Source organism: Phoxinus phoxinus (assembly GCF_949152265.1).
Source record: "Phoxinus phoxinus genome assembly, chromosome: 7".
In the NCBI taxonomy this organism is placed as follows: Eukaryota; Metazoa; Chordata; class Actinopteri; order Cypriniformes; family Leuciscidae; genus Phoxinus; species Phoxinus phoxinus.
Window position 1 is genome coordinate 32,229,708 of NC_136882.1, and position 21,177 is coordinate 32,250,884.

General features: G+C 36.0%; 1 protein-coding gene and 1 long non-coding RNA gene across 7 annotated transcripts in view; both read right to left on the reverse strand.

Moving 5' to 3' along the window:
- Positions 1-21,177, reverse strand: part of glsb (glutaminase b) — a 49,202-nt gene that overhangs the window by 11,531 nt on the left and 16,494 nt on the right. For 2 of the 6 annotated variants that reach the window (XM_079618094.1, XM_079618092.1), the window contains exons 4-15: positions 19,089-19,218; positions 18,910-18,989; positions 16,756-16,919; positions 16,577-16,635; positions 8,093-8,125; positions 7,943-8,001; positions 7,732-7,798; positions 7,442-7,492; positions 6,286-6,462; positions 5,553-5,684; positions 3,421-3,513; positions 1,049-2,200 (exon numbers count right to left, since the gene is read on the reverse strand). In XM_079618094.1, the coding sequence (XP_079474220.1) occupies positions 2,048-2,200; positions 3,421-3,513; positions 5,553-5,684; positions 6,286-6,462; positions 7,442-7,492; positions 7,732-7,798; positions 7,943-8,001; positions 8,093-8,125; positions 16,577-16,635; positions 16,756-16,919; positions 18,910-18,989; positions 19,089-19,218 (1,198 nt within the window). In that variant the 3' untranslated portion in view covers positions 1,049-2,047. Of the gene's footprint in view, positions 1-1,047; positions 2,201-3,420; positions 3,514-5,552; positions 5,685-6,285; positions 6,463-7,441; positions 7,493-7,731; positions 7,799-7,942; positions 8,002-8,092; positions 8,126-16,576; positions 16,636-16,755; positions 16,920-18,909; positions 18,990-19,088; positions 19,219-21,177 lie in introns of those variants that run through there. The other 4 variants (XM_079618090.1, XM_079618091.1, XM_079618095.1 and 1 more) reach the window with 3 other exon arrangements.
- LOC307001500 lies at positions 11,802-14,449 on the reverse strand. Its single transcript, XR_013798255.1, has 4 exons — positions 14,324-14,449; positions 12,871-13,080; positions 12,664-12,762; positions 11,802-12,514 (listed from the first exon to the last, which is right to left on the reverse strand). It is a non-coding gene; the product is annotated as an uncharacterized lncRNA (long non-coding RNA).

Sequence of the window (21,177 nt, forward strand, 5' to 3'; positions counted from 1 at the left end):
GGAAGCTAATCGAAGCTTAGTTTGATATAAACCGACATTCTGAATTATCAAGGTGCACAAATGTTTTTAGCAATAATATATGAGAATAGACAGAGCAGACGGAACAGTGGAAGGTTTGTAACATTAATGATTTCACCTTAAATAAGACTGCAAAGACGGCCTGACAGCAGGTTTCATCTGGCTGCTGAGCAGTGCTAGTGGGGCTCTATAATGCAAGAACTGCACATTACAACAGCGCTCTCAGGACACGGAGACACCAAGACAAGCAATTCAGTAGAAACGCATCGTGGCTAATCTAAAAATCAGTAACTAATTATGATCAACAAGTTTGGATTAACCTTACTTTTGGATCACTGTCCTAAGGGAGAAGCAATTAAGGAATAGTTCAGCCAAAAAGTTAAATACTACTTCACCTTCATGTTAAGGAACTTTTTTGAACCTTCATGCAGCTCTTTTCAATAGACAGTTCATTGTCCTGTCAATCTCCAAAAAAACAACCATAAAAGGGGTCCATATGATGGTAGAGGTGTTGTCTCTTTATAACACTTTAAGCTTGACTATCGAAAAGTCGCTGATCATGACCTATAGAGGGCGCAACAGGATAAGAAATCTTTGAAGTCCACTTTTACGTTCCTTTTCCATCAGTTAAAACGACAAATAGATGCATACTCCGAGAGCGCTCCACAAGATGTTTGATTAACTGCCTGTTCTTCAAACAAAACTATTATGTGACTTCAAAACACTGGAAATATAGCGCACAAGTCATATGGACCCCTTTTATGGTTTGTTTTGCTAGTTTCTGCCTGATGCAGTTATCATTTTCACGTCCTGTGTCACGTTGTTTAAAATAGCAAATGCATTTGCGCCTATTTGTGCGCCCATGGGCGTGCTGGTCTGAAAACGATGTGTGTTCAGGCGCATTGTTGGTGCGTTGCTATTTTGAGGCTTGGCGCTGCATTGCGCCGGGTGTATGATAGAGCCCCAAGTGTTTTGAATTTTCCATTTTCAAAAGGTTTTCAGTGAATAAGTTATTATTTTTCTTTTCTTTCAGAAAAAGTTATTATATAGCTTCAGAAGACATAGTAAGATGGACAAATGTAGTTATTGAATGGGTATTTTGGATGAAGTACTGTATGGGAAAAAAGCTGCATACATTTTTAATTCCTCAAAAATTTACCTTTGTGCTCCACTGCAAGTCAACATACAGGGTCAAAATGACATGAGGGCGAGTAAATACTGAATTTTAATTTTTTTGGACGCACTATTGCTTTACTTTTGTTTTAGCAACACACATATGAAAACAAAAAAATATATAATACTTAAAAACTTGCTGATAAGGACATCATCTTTCCAAAAAAATTAACCAGTTCAGGCACTAATCGAAACTTAGTTTGATATAACATTTTGAATTTTTGAACTTCAAAATTGTACTTTTGTGTTCCACAGAAAAACAACAACAACAACAACTACAAATGGGGTCAAAACAACATGAGGGTGAGCAAATAATGACTGAATTTTCCTTTTTGGGTGAGCTATTGCTGTAATTCTGACTGAAGGTGTACAGGTGTACCACCTGTACAGTACTTTCTGCAAAAAGTTTCAGAGAACATTCATGTGCTCGTGACACCATCAAGTTAAAGGACACACTGAAGGACTCCATGTGTGGTAAGAGGCGGTCAATTATGCATGACCACAACATGCAATTGTAATGAAAAACAGAACCACCTGCAGTCTCCATTCAGCAGCCAATCCTAAACTTCCACCAAAAAAAACAACTGCTGGTCTTTGAGAGAGTACAGAGCCTATAAATCACACCTAACGTCCACCAAGCAACATTGCTTTAGGCGTCAGCTCAGAAAGATAAAACAGAAGCCAAGGCACACAAGTCCATATCCTCAACCATAGTCATTCATATTCACTGAGAAAGATACAGTGACTCTTGGTGACAAACCATACATGTGTCCAGATTGAGATTCATTGAAAATAAATAACTGTTCATTTACATAAATATATATTGTCAAAAAGCTTGAGGTGATTCAGGTCAGTTTTAGTTGCCATCTCCGACATTCTCCATCCTATAGACTACAGTAGTGGCACTGTCTTCATTGCACTCAGTGGGCGAGACTTTTGTCCACACAGTGTCTTTGAGAGCCAGCTCTTTCTGAAGGCTCTCGTAATCCAGGGGTCCAAAGATTTGCTGCTGTGTTGAGCAACACGGAGAACAGATTAGTTTTTTTAGGGGCCTCCAGGGAAAGTGTGAGACTCACACTGTTCAATATGGTGATGTGTGAACAGATTTCAAAGTCAACAAAAACAAACATCCAATCACAAAGCGAGCCCTTGTATTCACACAGCTGGGAAAATGTCAAAACAAGTGCATCTTATCACAGAAACTGCACAAGCCTCATTTAGGGGTCAGTAGTCAGCAAGTCATGATCATTATTAACTGATGACCAGTCCCACACGGAATCTGTGCACGCAGATTTTAGATGAAGCGGATGTACATAGATCACATTAAATATTTATAACAGTTCAATTTTATTACATTTTAGATTGAATAATAAAATAAATAATATAACAAATAATATAGATTATTATAAATAAAATAATGCACACACACACACAACTGTGTGTGTGTGTGTGTGTGCATTTTTGTATTTATCATATTATTATTAAATAATTGGGTTGGCACAAATCTGTAAAATACATGTTTTTTTTATTTTTAGTACTTTTTTCAACAGGAAAATTGTCTCTACATTAATTTTTGTCATTTTTTAAATCGGGTCTGTATTCAGGTTTAAATATTTTAACTAATCTTGTTTTTTTTAAAGCTATTTTTTAGATACGAGTATTCTCAGCTATGTGTAACACATTTTACCATGTTTAAATGCATTCCACAGATTTTACAAAAGAGGAAAAAGTCTACAGATTCCATCTGGGCCAGTGCCGATTATGAATCTGAGGATGCAGACTGAAGCAAGCCAACAAAAACAATCTCTTTGGCTAAAACGGCATAAAACATGGGAAATTAAGAGGTGGCACTCAACATGCAAAATTAAAATCTCATGCAGAGCTGAGAACTTTGACGAATCAACGCTGCTCTTTTCTCGCTGCTTTAGCTGTGCTGCTTCATGGAGACGACAGAACAGCAAAAACAGCCGAAACTAACAAAACTCTTTGGGTTTTAATATAGCTCGCTAACTAGGCATGTAGTGTCAAAATGCTCCAGCAGGGGGCGTGTTGTTTGTGCATGTCTGACTCTGTGCCCTGTACCAGGTGTTTAGTGGAAATAAGCTTTCTCTGCAGTATTCTCAGCTTCAGGGTCTTAAGTAAATTATTATGTGTCGTCAATCATACAAGACGCTCGATGGGGCACGTGGGGAGGGCAAGGCTGGCTAGCAAATAGAAAAGGACACTCACCCGCTGGTCTCCTCCCTCACGGCGAGGATCGAGCTTCTTGGCAAAGTGCCTCAGGTTGTCATAGTTGTGAAAGTTGAACAAGGACACCAGATCCTACAACAGGACAGAAAGCCACACGAGTCAGTCTGAGAGGTCAAAGCGCACACACAACTGTGTACCGTATGTCTGCGTTGAGCATCTCTAGGTGGTCTGCTTGTGACAGGAGATTGTGCAGTGCATTTCAAGTTTTCATTAGAGCCCTTTGTATCATCATAATGCTGAAATTAAACTTCATCACAATGTCATTAAACTTCTCAGGTTCATCTGAGGTTTCGTCCATGTGATCATTTATATAATCTTTAAAGGTGAAATTTCAAGCAGTGCCAACAGTCTCCGTTCCTTGTTCATGTTTGGCTTGTTGTTTATTTTTGTGTTGCCGTTTTGGAAATGTAATCAAAATTAACCTCATAAAAAGGTGACATTTCAAGATTTAGAAGTGTGATGTTGATTAGGAAATTATTTACTGGTCCATTGTTTTAGACATAAGCTAAATTTACAGTTAGACTTCCACTGTACGTGTTTTACTGCATTTTCAGGGTTAGGAGAAACCACATTTTTAGTTATGTTCTTTATTTCTAAGTATATTCAATTTAAATTCCCTTTAAAGGACCTGAGAAGCAAAGTACCATGTGCTACATCTCCATTTTAGCCTTGACAAAGAATGTTTTTAAGTTTGTTTTATGGTTTTATTATTATTGGTAATAATAATAGATTATGAGTATAATATATTTGTAAAATAATACGTTTATTATTATAAATAATAATAGTTATACTAATAATAATTAATAATTAATAATTATATCCGCATCTACCACTTGTTCTACTATCAGAAACCCAGAAATATTATTTTAAGACATTGCAGTTTGTGTAACACAAGCAGTTAAACCTTGAAGCTGACCTTGAAACTGCACTTCAACTTATAGACTATGATTTAAAGGGCTCAAATATTCAGAACACTCCCTGAATTTGTACAAAACTAAGAAAGAGTTGGCAGGAACGTCCGAATGTCTAATATTACAGCCATTTGCAGTTTTGTGACCCCCTGACTAGCCAGTCTTTACTGTGACCGTGAGACTGTAGAAATGTGTCAAACGGTTTATACCATGATATAAAATTCTGGTCGTACTGCCCATCCATTAATTAACTCCACCAATTAGCTCTGCTTCCGTTCCTGGGGTCGTTCCGAGTCAGACTGTACCCACTAATGAGTCCCAGACACGGACTGATTTCCTTAAGACACACAGGGAGTAATTATAGACTCCTTGACCTTTAACAAGGGTCTGAGAGGCTGTAGAGATATTCAGACCCTGAACCAGTGCTGGTTCTCAGAAAGACCTTAAAATAACACTGACAGATTCTGATCATTTCAAAGTTATACGATGGGACGCACTCATGAGGACAGGATCATGGGATCAGAAATACAGCAAACAGAGAAGACAAACTTTTTTAGGCTTCTGACCATTTTCAATATAATATTAACGTATTAACCTAACTGTAAAATACTGTACAAATCTAGTTAAAAATAATCTATAATTTTACATGAATAAATAACTAAACTGAAACAATAACTTTTCTAATTAATATTTTTTAAAATGTAATTTTAAAACTTAATTTTTAGCTTCATTACTCCAGTCACATGATCCTTCAGAAATCATTTTAATATGATTATTTGGTTCTCACAAAACATTTCTTATTATTATTCATTTTTAAAAAAAGTTGTGAAAGTGTAAAAGTGACTTTACTGTCACTTTTGATCAATTTAACGTGTCCTTTCTATAAAAAATAAATAAATATATTATATTGATGGTAAATATACACTACCGCTCAAAAATGTTGGGTCAGTAAGATATGTACCAATAATAATAATAATAATAATAATAATAAACAAAAATATTGCTTCATTTCAGCAAAAATCAGCAGCATGTATCGTGGGAAAAGCACATACTTTACATCTCTTCACAAAGGCATGTTTAATGTCTTTGCATAATATGCAAAAAAAAAAAAAAGTTTCCAGTACATGGGAAGAACTTTTTAACAAATGAAAGCGTTTATATTGTGTGTAGGTGTGTTGAGAAACAAGAACATTCACATACCGTGCAGAACTGGATGCCCCTGACACTGTTGCCAAGTTTGTCTAACGGCGGAGACCAGCACATAATGCCCATTACATTGGGCACAACCAGCAGAATACCTCCAGCCACGCCTGACTTGGCTGGAAGACCCACCTGAACAAAAATTAAATACATTAAAATAACATTAAACAATTACCGGTATATACAAACAAATACTAGAATAATAGTTGAAGATGTTGTGTTTAGCTGGAAGGAAGTTACTGGGTGAGTTCACTGAGAATTAATAGAGTTGTTTATTTTCATGTTGTTTGTCATGTTATGATGTCATATTTCATGTTATAACGTGCTTGATTAGCATATAAAGAATCAAGATATTTCTTATTTTAATTCACCCCCTCAAGAACTGTTTTTCTTCCTTTGAAGAATTATAAAAGTGTAATGTCTAGTCCTATAAACGTCATAATAAAATATAACCCCATGGGAATTTTTATACATTTTATAAATATAATTTTTCTTTTGTTATTTCAAGCTCTTGATCAGGTAGAAATTTAGTACAATTCTATCCTTTTCCTTAATCCACATCCAGTATATCACAAACAAGTGGAATGTCATGGGGCCTTCGAATATTGTTGTGAACAAAGAATGACAAGGAAAATGTGAAGTGTAGAGAAAAAGTTAGCACACGTATTGTGTGAACTATTGTTTTTAGTGGGTGTGTTTATGGATGAGTGAACCTGCATGCACAAAAACTTACATGGAAGGCAAACTGTCCAGAGAAGTCATACATGCCGCAGGAGTGCATGAGGCTGAGGGTGTTTCGCACTGCCTCGGGGCTCAGCACACGCTCGCCTGTGATTGGACAGAAGCCGCCGTTGGCCAGCGTGGCAGCCATGACGCTAGCACTCTCACAAGTTACCTCGATGGAGCACAGCTGCACATATAGACGCAATCACAAATAAACACACATGAATAAGAAATATGATTAGGCCAGGATGCCTTTCAATAGGTTTCATTTGGCAGCTTTTGAAATGGATTTTATTGGTGACAAAAACCTAAGAATGAGACCATTTGTGTGTTTGTGTGTGTGATCAGATGGCCTGATCCCATTACACACACCACATGATCTCAGAGGCACATGACAGGAGTCAAGGGAGAGGGTCACCAGACTGCATTCTGCCATGCTTGTGCCAAGCCAAACTAAGCCAGAACTTTCAATTCTAGGGCTGGGCATCACAGGGAGTCGCTGATTTGATTCTGATTCACAAGCTCTTGCCTTGATTTAAATTTTGATGTGATTTCATACTATTTTGACTAATCTGGGAAGACACTACCATTTAAAAGTTTGGGGTCAGTAAGATATTTTCAATCAAATATGAACCATTTTATTCAGCGAGGAGAAATTAAATTAATCTAAAGTGACAGTAAAGACATTTGTATTGTTACAAAAGATTTATTTCAAATAAATGCTGTTATGTTTCACAGTTTCCACAAAAATATTAAGCAGCACAACAGTTTTCAACATTGATACTAATAAGAAATGTTTCTTGAGCACCAAATCAGCATATTAGAATGATTTCTGAAGGATCATGTGACAGTGAGGATTGGAGTAATGGCTTTGCCTTCACATGAATATGTTACATTTTAAAATATATTAAAACAGAAAACCGTTATTTTAAATTGCAATAATATTTCACAATATTATAATGTTTTGGATCAAATAAATGCAGTCTTGGTGAGCATAAGAGACTTCTTTCAAAAACAAAAAAAAGATTGACCACAAACTTTTGAATGGTAGTGTATTTCAATGTCAACATTTTAGAAGGCAATCCCAGAATGCTTTGCAACAAGTTCATAACTCTTATGATGCAATCCGACAGTGACTCAGAAAAGAAAGTCATCTCAGTACGCACCTGAAAGTAGAAGTCCAGAACAGCGGTCATGTCTGTGCCATCTGGAAAGCACTGCATACAAGAGAACGAAGGGTTAAAGTCAAAATTCAGATCAAAACAACGAACCACTCCAGTAAGTAAAATAATTTTTTTGTACATAGTTGTCGTGTAAATGTACCCTAAATAGACAAAAAAAAGTCACGGCATACAGGAAGACAAAATGTGAAGGAGAGAAACAGGGATTGCTGGGTGCAATAAATCAAGGGTGATAAAGACACTTAACCATCTCAAAAACGCCCTGAGAAACCAACCTTCTTTTCTTTCAGGTAGTAGCCAATAGCGAAATTCCTGTCTCCTGACTCACGCTCCGACTGGAATCTAGATCATGTGACATGTAAACCGTCAGATGCCTCAACTGGACCAACCATGGAAATTATGCATAACATAAAAACAGAAACTGAAAGAGGACTACTTATTTTGACTATCTATAATCACATCTACAGAAATTTCAGCTCAACATACGTGGCATTGCTGAAACCGACATATTCATTTCCTGCCATCTTCTTCAAGAAGTTCATGACCTGCAGAAGAGAAATCAGAATAGGTTAATCAAAGCCAAAAACAACAACTGCAGTGAAAAGATTTATTGTAATCCTTTGCTAATTGACTCACATAATCAAACTTCTCAGCATTGCCTGCTCTTTGCTGAAAAACAGAGGGAAGAAATAAAAGACATGTACAAATATTTTGCCCTCATTGAGTGTTTATTATACTTCTATTCTAATAAATCACATTAAAATAGATAAAAATACATTTTCAAAATAGCATAATGGGGGGGGGGGAAATAAATCAGAAGAGTAACTAACTTGTATTGATAATTTAATTCCTTAAATATTACCAGTACAACGCTAAAATCTTCATTCCTTAAATATTATACCAGAACGACGCTAAAATCATCAGTTAGTAGTCTGTTGTTAGAAATCAATAAGAGGATGATAATCATTTCATGTTTACTACAGTAAAGTACTGTTATGCTCTACAAAGGAAATGATGATGAACCGCTACAGAGCGAAGACTGGAGTTAAACATGTACATGAAGACCTGTAGGCCAAACAGAGAAGTGGGTCAAAAACCAGAGTGGATGTGAATCAGCAGGGTTGGTGACATCTTAAGATGATGTGTGAGGAGGATCTGTGCATTGTGTTGATGCGTTCCTGAGTGAGTGTGGATCAGTGTCCAATAACCTACAGCTTCCTGCCAGACTGAGTGTGGGATTAGACACCCATCAAATGAATGCAAAGAGCTAAGAACCATTGAGCTTGATTACATTACTGCCATAAATGAACACTGACTAATGTGGTTGTTTGACTGTCTGTTAGATTGCTGAACATCAGGGGTGTAAAGTACTCAAATAATTGCACTTAATCACTATATTTACATTGAGTAAGAATAACATTTTACCAAATTAATCCATTACATTTCTAAATGGGGGGGGGGGGGGGGGGGGCTTACAATTGCATTAAACCTTGAAAATACATTAGTATACACTACTGTTTAATAGTTTGGGGTTTTAAGGTTTTTTGTAGTTGTTGAGAGAAAGTTACATTGTTACGATTTTTTTTCCCAATTCATGCTGTTCTTTTGAACTTCTATTCATAAAAGAATTCTAAACAAAATGTATCATTGTTTCCACAAAAACTATTAAGCAAAACAACTGTTTTCAATATTTATAATAAATAATAAATGTTTCTGGAGCCCTAAATCAGCATTTTAGAATGATTTCTGAAGGATCGTGTAGTCTCAGCCTCAGATGGGACGTCCCGCCCACGGACCGCTGGCTGACCGTCTGATGCATAGGGCAGGCAAAATGGGAAACACTTCAGGAGTTTCGAAGTCGTCATCTGATTGGTTGAATTCTCAAGGTTTTCTGGGGGACGTGTGTGTCGAGCTCTTTAACGGTCTGCCTGAAAACAAAGCCGTCGTGACGCCAAACCCCCTCATGGACGAAGAAAGCCGTCCGGTTTACAACTGTGACAATGAGCGCTTATCAGGATCAAGTAAATTCTTGTTTTTTCAAACGTTTTTGAAGTTCAAGGTGCCATTGTTGCAGTAAACTTGCACAATGTTCTCGAATGTGTAATTTATTAGGTGTATTTTCACGGCCCTAAACATATCGCGGAACAGGTCCAAACCGTTGAGACCAAAGTTTGGAGTAATGGCTGCTGAAAATTCAGCTTTCCCATCACAGGAATAAATTGCATTTATGTATATGTATATATAATTAATCTTAAGTACAATATTTTATATTATACAGTCAATTAAATCTATTTTAGTCTAAAATGTAATCAGAAGCCCTGACACCTAAAGCAATTTAATTTGAAGATGAACCATTGTTGATCTAAACTAGAGTCTATAATGCTGCTAATTTCAATGGTTTGCTAAAAGGTTAAATCCCATGTATTTGTATAAAACTTTATACAATATACATGTTTGAAAGCACCGTTATATGAAAAATAAAATAACACAAATATAAATAATAGAAAACAACTGTGTCATACAAAATCTTTTTGAGCATTACAAAAACTCATAAAACAAAGAAAACTTAATTATATGGGCTGCTTTTGTTTCTTTATTCTGTTTAATATTTAATTACAATTAAATGTGAAAACTTTTGTAATATTGTGTAATTAAAATTTTACTCAATTTAAAAAAGTCCCAGTACCTATAATTTAATGCAAGCACACACTTTTTGTACTTTTTACACCCCTGCTGCACATTATATCTTACAAGAGGGAAAAAGCTGAATGAAAAAATGCTGAATGTACTGAACCCAGTGTACCTCAGAAACCCACAAAGGCCATGCATTATTATTTTTTTTATCAAGCCCTCAAGAAAAAAAGGCAGAATAAAATAACGCATGGCCTCTGTGGGCTTCAGTAGCTTCCAGCACTAAAGATCATTTGGTCCTGCACAGATGCTCTATTTTATGCAGTGGCCGTCTTATTAAGAAACACAATGGCACTACTGATATTTTAGTATCCAGGCTTGTTCATGGGGAGGGAGGAAAAATGGAAAGGAAAAATTACCAACGTCATTGACCTGCAGCAGTGGTCAAAAAATCCCACAGATCCTACGTCTGCAAAATATGCAACAACATAAAACAGCACACAGAGCCTTCAACAGCATATCACACGCTTTTAGTACACGCTCATGGCAGTGCTCAAGGACTCGAAGGAAGGGGAGGAAATGATGTCATGCGTTACTTGGGTGCGAAGGAACCCGACAGGCACGACTTACATTCAGCACTGACCTATCAGAACACATCAGAGGGGTGAAAGACATTTTGCGACACACCACTATCATTCACAGGAGAACAATATGGGAAGAGCAATCACAATGGTTGCGTTTAGGTTTGATGGGAGATGTGAGGCTGAATTTCAGTTTACAGGATGCCAAACATTCATCACGCAGAGTGATGGTGCATCCTTTTAATGTGTGAATTGGTGCTGGGTTCAAATAAATTCTAGGGCTGTCAATTGAAATTTTAATCAAAATAATTAAAATGTAATGAATAAAATTGCATAATATTACCCATATTTGCTGAGAAAAGCCCCCAAATGAAGATAAACGAGGATTTTAAAATGAAGATTTTAAAGACATTAGAAAAGATAACTTTAGAAGTCAATGTAATGTTTGTTTTATTTCCATTTTGCGGTCGAGATAGGCTTGTTTTGTCCATCTACAGCGTTTTTTCCATGTAAAAGAAGCACTAGAGTAGACACCAAGTAGATTATTTTTGTAAGATTTACTTGACTAAATTAACAAGTTAAATTGACAGCCCTCATAAATGCATACAAATTTGAATAGTTTCTCTTATGCAAGCCTGTCGAAGCAGAGAATGACAATAGCTCCTGTCTACCCAGCTTGGAAAAGCCTTCTGGAAACGTGTATGTGCATTTGTATGAGCGTTTTGTTTTGAAATGATAACTTTGCATAAAACGTAGACATGCATTCTGTATACAAGGGCTCAACTGTGAGCATACACTGTTAAAACTGTTACTTGAATCTAACTCAATAAAATTAAGACAACATTTTCCAACTACTTTTTGTAAGTTTATTGAACTAACTGATATTTTGAGTAAGGACAACCTAATATTTTCGAATTAATAAAAAAACATATTATTAAGTAGCATTTTAAGAAAAAGCCAATAAATTAAGTACAATCAAAGTAAAAAAAAACAGATCTGCATTTTATACAGACTTAATTAAATTAGGTAAAATTTAAATGAAAAAATACTTGTTAATGTCTTCTGTTTTATTAGTTTTAACCAATTTGCTCTTGGTTTTGAAAGTGTAAACCCAAATAATTAGTTCAGACTGTTAATTTTCAACATTTAATAACAGTACCAATTAGCTGCACAATGTAAACAATCAGTAACATCTGAATCAGCCAATAAAGTGCTTCAGTGTTTTTATGGTGTACATATTAAAACAGTTTAATATTTCTAAACAGTTGAAATTAGCTGGACAGTATAAAGTAACATCTGTACTCATGCATTAAAACAATCATGAACTGCTGTTTTGTAAAACACCTTCACAGTAGTGTGTACATATTTTAAATATAATAATATATAAAACATTTTAACACTAACTTACTTTACAGGTCACAAGCATGAGCATCTGACCTACAGTACAACTTAGCATTATACAATAACATGACACCTTCACATAGTTTGTTATTTAGAAACATTTTTACTCAAATATTCCACTGATCCCACCAACTGACCAGTTTTGAAAGAACATTTTCACATTTCTCCCAGTCATGAACTTTGGGCTTGGTTTTGGGCGCAGTGTGTCAAGTCCCACGAAAAGTCTTTGGAACACCTCAAATGTTTTGCAAAGCTTCGGTGGATACTCGAGATTAAGGGCATATGTCAACCCAAGCAGTAAGCAGCATGCTCTGGCCAGATTTCCGAGATTAGAAAGGACTGGAATTCCCTCAAGGATGATTCCTACTGCATCTGGCTCACGGCAGACATAAATGCTGAAATTTTTCATTTTCAGGTCATCATGAACAGTTGTTTCTACAGCCCCCTTTGAGATAAAACAAATATATATAAGACAATCTGATTTGTTTATGAAAAACAAATACTCTACCATTACCAGCCAAATGTTGGTTCAGTTAGTTTACATTAACAGTCAGCACAATTTAAACCTGTTCACCAGACTGAGCCAATACTTACACGGTAATCAGAGATGAGCTCCTGTGCACTCTCTCCCATATATTCAAAGAGGCATCTCAGAGTGACATCTCTCTTTTTTACAGCAGTGGCACTTGGGTCCTAGTTAACAGAACAAAAATGAATAAATTATTTTTGTTGATAAATTCACTCCTTTTCATTGTGATATCCAGGGTTTTGACACAGAGGACAGGTAAATGAAAGACTTACTTCTGGTGAATTGTGGGATTTAGCTTCTGGATGGTATCTTGAGAGGTGAGAGCGGAAGGAACTCCAGGATTTAAAAGAACATGGGCAATCTATATGAATACAAGGCAAGGAATGGCTGTGTCCAAAGGTCCCATGACGCAGTCTATAATGTTTAAAAATGTCCCTCTTTCTTTGTACCACAGTACGGCACAATTTACAGGGCCATCCCATCTGTTAAGAGGGAAAAGAAAAAACAAATATTAGTCATACAACTATAATGCAAGCCCTTTAAAAAAAAAACACTTAAAATACAAGTGAAGATTAGCCTTCTGAACAAGATAAGCTTTAGTTCAACTAATTTAGTTAAATTGTAATGCATTAATCTACATTTTTTTTCTAAAATGTTTCCATTTACAAACCCATAATATTCCTGTAGATAATCTATCAACCTGTTAATATGAATATTTATTTTAAGTTTGACCATGCAATACAGACACAGATTTAGCATTGTGACAAAATTATATCTTTAAAAAAACACTTCTAAAGTAGAACAGTCTATTAATGATTATTCAGTCTTTAACTAACATAGCCTACATGATTCTTTATTCTTTCAAGCAGACATATTTGTATAAACTAAATACAAGTAATCCTTATAAAAGCTATTAAAGAGCAATGAATGCTTTTCTATTTTTATTATGTTGTTTGAATAATATTAAGTGAAGTATACACTAAGAAATAATGTTGTGTGTTTTTAATCCATTCAGACATGAAAGAGTTAAATTCAGTCCTCGCGGGCTGTATAACGTTAAGTTAGCTGTCTATGTGCAGGGCTGCACGTGAGCGCACAGGAAAACCTCTTTCGCGTCGTCACTCTTATTCAGATCTATATTTCTGCTCTTCTCTTTCTCCCAGACGTTTACATTTTTGAACGATTGACATGCATCAAGCGCATGCCAAATCCTGTTCAGTCAGGTAAATCAGTAGGCTAACGTTACGTTACAAAATGTAGGCCTAACATTACGCATCTAAGTTACCACAAACGACAATCAGTTCTGAATGGATCTCTTCCCTAATAGTTTCTCCCTAACATTAACGTTTTTATTCGCCATTATTTGTAGGTTTTAATTTAGTTATGGTCTCGTTTTTGTCTGTGAAAAAATGTTTGAAAAATGAAATTAACACTGCACTCTCAGTTCACTGGCAAACTTACAAACACATTTGAAAAATTAAACTATCACACAAAGACAACATTACTTATACAACGCACACACATCGATTTATACACTAACAGTTAACGTTAACATTATGTGGCTCAAGTTAGCTGCTACTTTCGAGCTGTTTGAGAGCACATTAAAAATGGCGACCGACGGTCGCAAAAGTTTGTAAGAAACAGAGCAATGGTTTTGCAGATTGTACAACATAAACACGTTAATTAGGCTAACATCTAACTTTAAAAATACAAAAAGTTACTTACATGGCTCAGTGTTCGAATAAGCTTATGTCCTGGTCTGGTCCTGGAACGAGAGTGAAGGATTTGCCCGCTGCTTGAACTTTCCGTTGCTGCAGGTGGGCGGGGTCGTTTTTTTACGTCTGATATAAACTTTTAAAATGAGTTTTGTAAAATCAATTTATGGTGAAGTCCAATGAACCTAATTTTATTATAGAAAATATTAAGTTACGAAAATATTCACACTTTTTACTTATCAATAACTCAAAAAAACAAAGAAATAAAAATAAATGAATTTAATGGAATAAATATAGTTTAAAAAAATAAGTCTCATGGACAATAGCACTGAGCGACTTTTTACAGTGTATTGTAGAGTGTCAACTCAAGGCAATATAGACATTACATTACAAAACCACTATTAACCCAGCTGGAGTGTTTTTCCTGTCTTGTGTGTTTGCACATGGACCAAAACACATAAAAGACCAAGGTACATCAGCTGTGACACACAAACACAACCAAAAGGTGCAAACAACTACAGGAAATACCAGCCAGACTTCATAAACCCACTACCCTAAATATATAATATGATGCATTTTAGGGTGGATTTTAAGGATGGGCGATATATCCGATATTCACAATATATATGCAATGATTTTTATGGTGATATAAAAATCAAGCAACACTGTGAACATCATATTGATTTTAATGTAAAGTTTCATGAAAATGTGTCTTAAGTAGCAAAACATTTGGATTATAGCTATTCAACATTACAGTATTATTAAAAGCCATCATTTGTACTATTTAATAGGCTTTAAAATACCTATGCATGTAACCTTCCTAGAACTATTGGAAGTACCAGTTTTTTGGCGTGTTCGCACTACAGGAACTAGGAACGATTTTAGTTCCAGGAACTCGTTTTGGAGGAACTAAGTTAGCTCCTACTGTACTTCAGAGTAGGGTCTAAACCAGCACTATAGGAACTACCAGTGTACGATGTACGACAGTGTACGTTAGTATATGATGATTTGGACGCACACGAAACACCAGCACCCACCATTTAAAAAAAAAGCTGTGTAACACACAGATTATAGCCTGTTTACTCCAAAAACTAACTCTACGAACATAGAAAACTGTGATAGACGGGCCTTTTAAACTTTACACTAAGGAGAAAACAAGCGTGGCCTACATAAATTCAGAGTTCTTACTGGTGCGAATGAAACCAGGAAAATGTTCCTGGGGGAACAATTAAGTCTCGGGGAACCACCCTGGTTGCTAGGTCCTAGAACTACCCAAAAGCCCCTTATTAATCTTCACATAAACCTACTCAAAAATTTGGCCGCGCATTTACTATAACAAGGTTCAACACTAAGGATTTTTTTTTCCATTGGCTCAGTCGGGCTAGTTGAAGCCACAAAAAAAAAAAGAAAAAAAAAAGTTTTCATTGTTTTTGACCTAGTATGTATGTAAATAGTGCTTTTATGTAGGTCTAACAGTTTTATTCAGGAAGGAAATATAGCTGCAGAAATTAAATAAAGTAATTAAATGTAAAATAACACTGCACAGTCTTATCAAGCTTGAATGGTTTAAAAGTATTTGAATGGATCATATAACGATCATAATAATTTATGAATGATAACAAATAATTTAACAAAATATATACTAAATTAGACCATATTTTTGTGCAATTTTTATATAAATCACTCTTGGGGCCTTTTTCTGCAACGCTCAAAAAATGCCTAATTTATATAAATCTAAACTTAGAAATACAATATATTTATGAGGTTACATATTATTTAGCTATATCGCCCAGCCCAAGTGACAAGAGAGGGTGTAAAAAAATGTGGAGGATAGAAAGTCTGGATGAATTTTACTTGAAATTCATTGCAAACAGACTTCTAACAAGAATGGTCCTGAAAACGGGATGATCTCCACATATTGTAGTTGAAATGAAAGTGGAGGCCTTGAGTAGGTGTACTGTGTACAGTAATTAAAACACAGAAAAGACAAGCACCACCTAAAATACACACTGGTGATCAGTTGGTCTTAGTCTAGGCAGCATTGCTCACAAGTAATTATTCATACAGTCTATAAAATACAACTACAACCAAAACCTCTAAATATCATTACTGCACATGTAACCTTTATCAACAACATTCGGGCAATACCAAATATTCTGTTCTGGCTAAATCAAATTAGGTAAATGTGAGTACAGTTAGGAGAAGTAGTCAAAAGCAATTACTAACATGAAAATGAAATAAAAAACAAGTGGAAGATGCTTACCTTAATAAGAGAGGTACACACGATTGCACCAGCGTTCACCATTGGGTTATGGGGTTTATCTGTGGGAAAAAAAAATGTCTTATGTTCCTTACATGTTTAAAATGTAAGACGCATGCAGACACTATTCCCTGATTATAGAAGCAAGCAGTCATGTGTAAGCTGATGGTTTTATTTCTTACCGTCCTCATCCAGGAAGAGCTTGTTGAAGCGTAAGCCACTGGGTTCTTTCCCAATGAACCGGTGCACATATTCAGTGCCGTGGTCGTGCACAGCAATAGCGTACTTGAGCGGCTTCACGCACGACTGCAGGCAAAATGGCACTTTAGTGTCACCCACTGTGTGTCTGTGTAACGGAGTAAACAGAGATCAGAACCAGAGATATCATCCTATGGTCCACATAAGCAAACAAACAAAAGAATAAAGGAAGCTGAACCTAAAGGGCACACTGTGATTCTAACATGATATGAAGATGTTCGGACAAACACACCACTTTTCGCTCTCTCTAAATACAATAAGAAAACATAATATAGTGGTATCAATCAGGGTTTTTCCAGGGTCAAAAATGGTCTTTGGTGGTGGACGGGCACGGTCATTACGGTCAAAGTACCCTACGCATGTGAACTTATCCTATTTATTCATGAAATAAAAAATAATCACTGTCAGGACAGATCATAAAACAAAGTTCTTAGAATAGTTTTATATTTAAAAATCTGTAAATGTATATGTAAAAAGTCCCTGAGTGACTGATTTGAAAAGTTACAGTAGAAAAAAAAAGAAAAAAAAGGCAGGTCTATTATTTTGCATTTACACTCCAAGGCTTAATGCACAGATCATTTGACATACAGTATCAGATTGTTTTGTTCTGTCCATTGCGATGGTCATCGCTGTCAATCGGATTCAATCACGCATTTAAATACGGTTGTCAAACCAGAAACTTTGCAATGTGTAGTTAGCAGCGTGAAAAATATATTTGTATATACAGAAACCGAGCAAATATCTCTCCCATTATAATCACTGAAGCTGTCTATGCTATGCAATGAATATCTTATTGACATCGTGTTTATAGTTTGTATAAGGAAAACTTATATACAAAAGGACATAAATATGATATAATTAAAGGATTCGCAACCGTGCAGAACTCTTGCCGAGACAAACTGCCGAGACTGTGTTGAGCGGATTCTGACAATCTGATTGGCCACTGCGTTCACACACTCAACAGATATTTTTGTGATTGGCTACAAAGCTCAACGCTGCAAAAACATGTTGTAAATAGAAACCTTGCTGTAAATAGAAAACACTCACAGGAGCACCGGTACTGCAGAACAGCAGATATGCTCACATTCAAAAATTCAATAAATCTTTGGTGGGACAAAGATTAATTTTGGCAGCTCCCAAAGTATTTTCAATGCAGGAAAAACCCTGTCAATATGCAGTGATCATGTTATCGATCTTGTTTTGTTTTCTTGTTTTTTTGGGAGGGTTGTTTGGGATTCAAATTGTGAATGTGTTATTATGTAACAACACATTTCAGAGTATGAGCTGTTGTTGTATGTAGTTTTCTATTTATTTCATTTAGTAAACAACTTTTAAAAAGTTACATTTTGTGTAAAGATCAGAAAAGAACAAAGTGAAGTCATTCCATCAATTTCTGTCAATAGGTCAAGGCTCTGGCAGTGTTGTTGACTAAAAGAGCTAGTTATTGTGTAACAGGTGAATGGACATAGCAATCACTACAGAGCTATACAGACACTCCATGTATCTTTACAACAAATTCTATAGCATGAGGTAAAACATACAGACTATCTATGTCCTTATCAGAGATCAAAGGATGTACCATGACACACGGGTCTAAGTATTAAGGGAATCATTAATGACTGAGTTTATAGTCCTGTTATCAATAATTCAAACATAGAGGCTTAACATAGACATTTAGCATGTTTTTTCTCCACTCGATGACTAGTCCAGGAGAATATTGGAGCATTTACTGAGTGATAAGATTAGCAGCCACTTTATCTGATGGTTTTGTGACCAATATATATGAAGTATTTCCGGTACTTGTCATAATGTACATAGTGAATGGTGAGTGATAGCGCGTATCAAGTGGTTTGGTTAATAAATACCCAAATGGATTATCCAAGCTTGAAATATGAAAATGCTACAACTCCAGTTCAAATATTTTTAAGTGAAAAATGCAGTGAAACTATTCATTGATGGTAAAAAAATAATTAAAAAAACCCAGTTCCTCTCAGTATATGAACCTAAAATAATCTAAATCTCATGCTAAAATAAGTACCGGTAGTTCCTGTCAGTAGATGAAGCTGTAGGATTCATACCTTTGTCCATCTACTGTGCAAAGGGAAACGGCCCACAGATCTGGGCTGAATTTGGCAAGTTGGGGAATGTAGTCAGCAACCTGTGAGCAAAAGAAAGAGGTGAGCAGAAACAAAGGCTGTATCAAGCAGAAAAAAAAAACATTTTAGTTTAGTTATTATTTCCATTTCTCTAATCTTACCAGGCCACCGGAAAGATTACGGCCTTTCTCATAAAGTGTATCGATGTTGGAGGCGAAAGTCTGGAAATCAGGGATGACAAACTTTTTCCGGAAGGCCTGGGTTAGGAGAACAATGTTGCTCTGGACACACCTGAACAAACAAGAGCACCACAGAGCTGAAGAATGTATACCTACTAGTGGCTTGCTCTGCATTTATGTGGGAAAGTATGTATTTTTGTCTATCTGTGTAATTATTTCCTCCCGAGTAATTATAGGACAAACATCACTGAGATTAATTTGTTACTTAAATTTGACATAACTAATAAAACATTAACTCCACCATATGACCAATTATCTGCATAAACTGGCTAATTTATGCCATCAAAGTTGTGCATTTTAGGGAGACAAATGATAATACCGTAGTAACACTTTTGTACAAATTACAGCCCTCAAGAATCAATGCAACACACATTACAAACAGTCTTTCTTTAAGCAATCGTTTACGCTCCCTCCTCAAGAAGCTAAATGTTTATTTCCACTTTGATCAAAAGGTAGAGGAGAAAAATGCTGAATCTGTTCCAATGCACATTTCCCACTGAAACATGAAAGATCTATTGTAAAATGTCAAAACATCTATGGTGTGAGAGAGGAAGCCATGGCTGGTTTCACAGAGCTGGGTGATTCACTTCCACTGCAGCAGAGGAAAGTACATCGTTCACAGGCATCATAAACTCAAACGTCCCCTAAGATTGCGTCTGAAATATTGGTCCAGTTGCTTCACCAAGGTCCCTGAACAGACAGACAAGTTAAAAATAGCTGTGCACTGTGCTGCTGCTCAGATTTATGTGGTTGTGAATTTTCAAAAGATAATGTATTACTTGTATCTGTAGGGCAGAAGAAGCTAGAGAGGAACCAATCTGTTTGGAATAGCATACTAGCATCGCATACTAGCTATTTCTGCAGTATGTATACTACTGTGCACCATACAATCTGTAGTCATAGAAAACCTGGATATCCTACCACTTTTGCAAAAAATGTGCATCGTACCTCAGAGCACATGGTGGCAATGAGCCCCACTTGACTTCTTAAAGTAAAAGACCACATATTTTGAACAGTTTGTCTTGATTAATTATTTAATCGAATAAAGATTTTTTTTTTTTTTTTTTACAGAATATTCTATTTCAAAATGTGAAATCATCTGGCCTGGGGTGTTTTTTTCTTCAAGATAATAATTGGACACCACACACTAAATTAAAAATGTAATGTAATGAGTATTCGTGACAGCAATGCAGCACATTGTTGTTTGAATTTTATGTTTATTGTTCCATTTCACAAATGGTTTCATTTACTAATTTATTTATTTTTTTAAAACAGCAAGTGTATGCAGTATCGGAGCCGTATATACTGTATAATGCTTGGTAAAGTGCTTGGTTTCATTTCAGTGGCTTTTCTTCGTCCCAGTGGTCTTGGGCTTCACATTAACACAGATGCATGATAAATGCATGAATTTGGTTTAAGAACTGCAGCTAAGTCACCAAAGAGCATTTTATCTTTCTTTTGTTATTCTTTTTCACCCATGTTTCTCATACTGCACACGTCAGTCAAATTTTTAGATACAATTTTTGTGCATCTGTGTTGATTGAGAATAAAACAGCTTTGTTTACAGAGTGAAATTTTTAATCATGCGTTTCAAAAGCTCTGTTCATTTAGTTTAAAATGGTTAAATTAGGGGGGACAAAATGCAACTTAAAGTAGTATTCAATTCCAAATACCATCTCTCTCAGTCTCTTTTTGGCCTTGTCCGCCATGCAAGGTTGCACTGCCATAATCTATCAAGCCTCTACAAGCTGACACCACTACATCTATCTTTTCAGTCTGTAACGAAGCTGTCAGTAGCAGCCAGATCGACCGGGGCGGTAAACACAGCACCAACAGCAGAGAAGCTGAAAAACAGACATCTATCAGGCTGGTTATGGAGGGAGGCGTTTATGGATCATGCCAGACGAGTGACACAAAGCTAGAGGGAGCAGATTGTCAGGGATCGCTTGTGTTGCCAAAAGACAGCGATTACCAACTATCAATAAGATGCAACCACAACTCTTATGCAAAG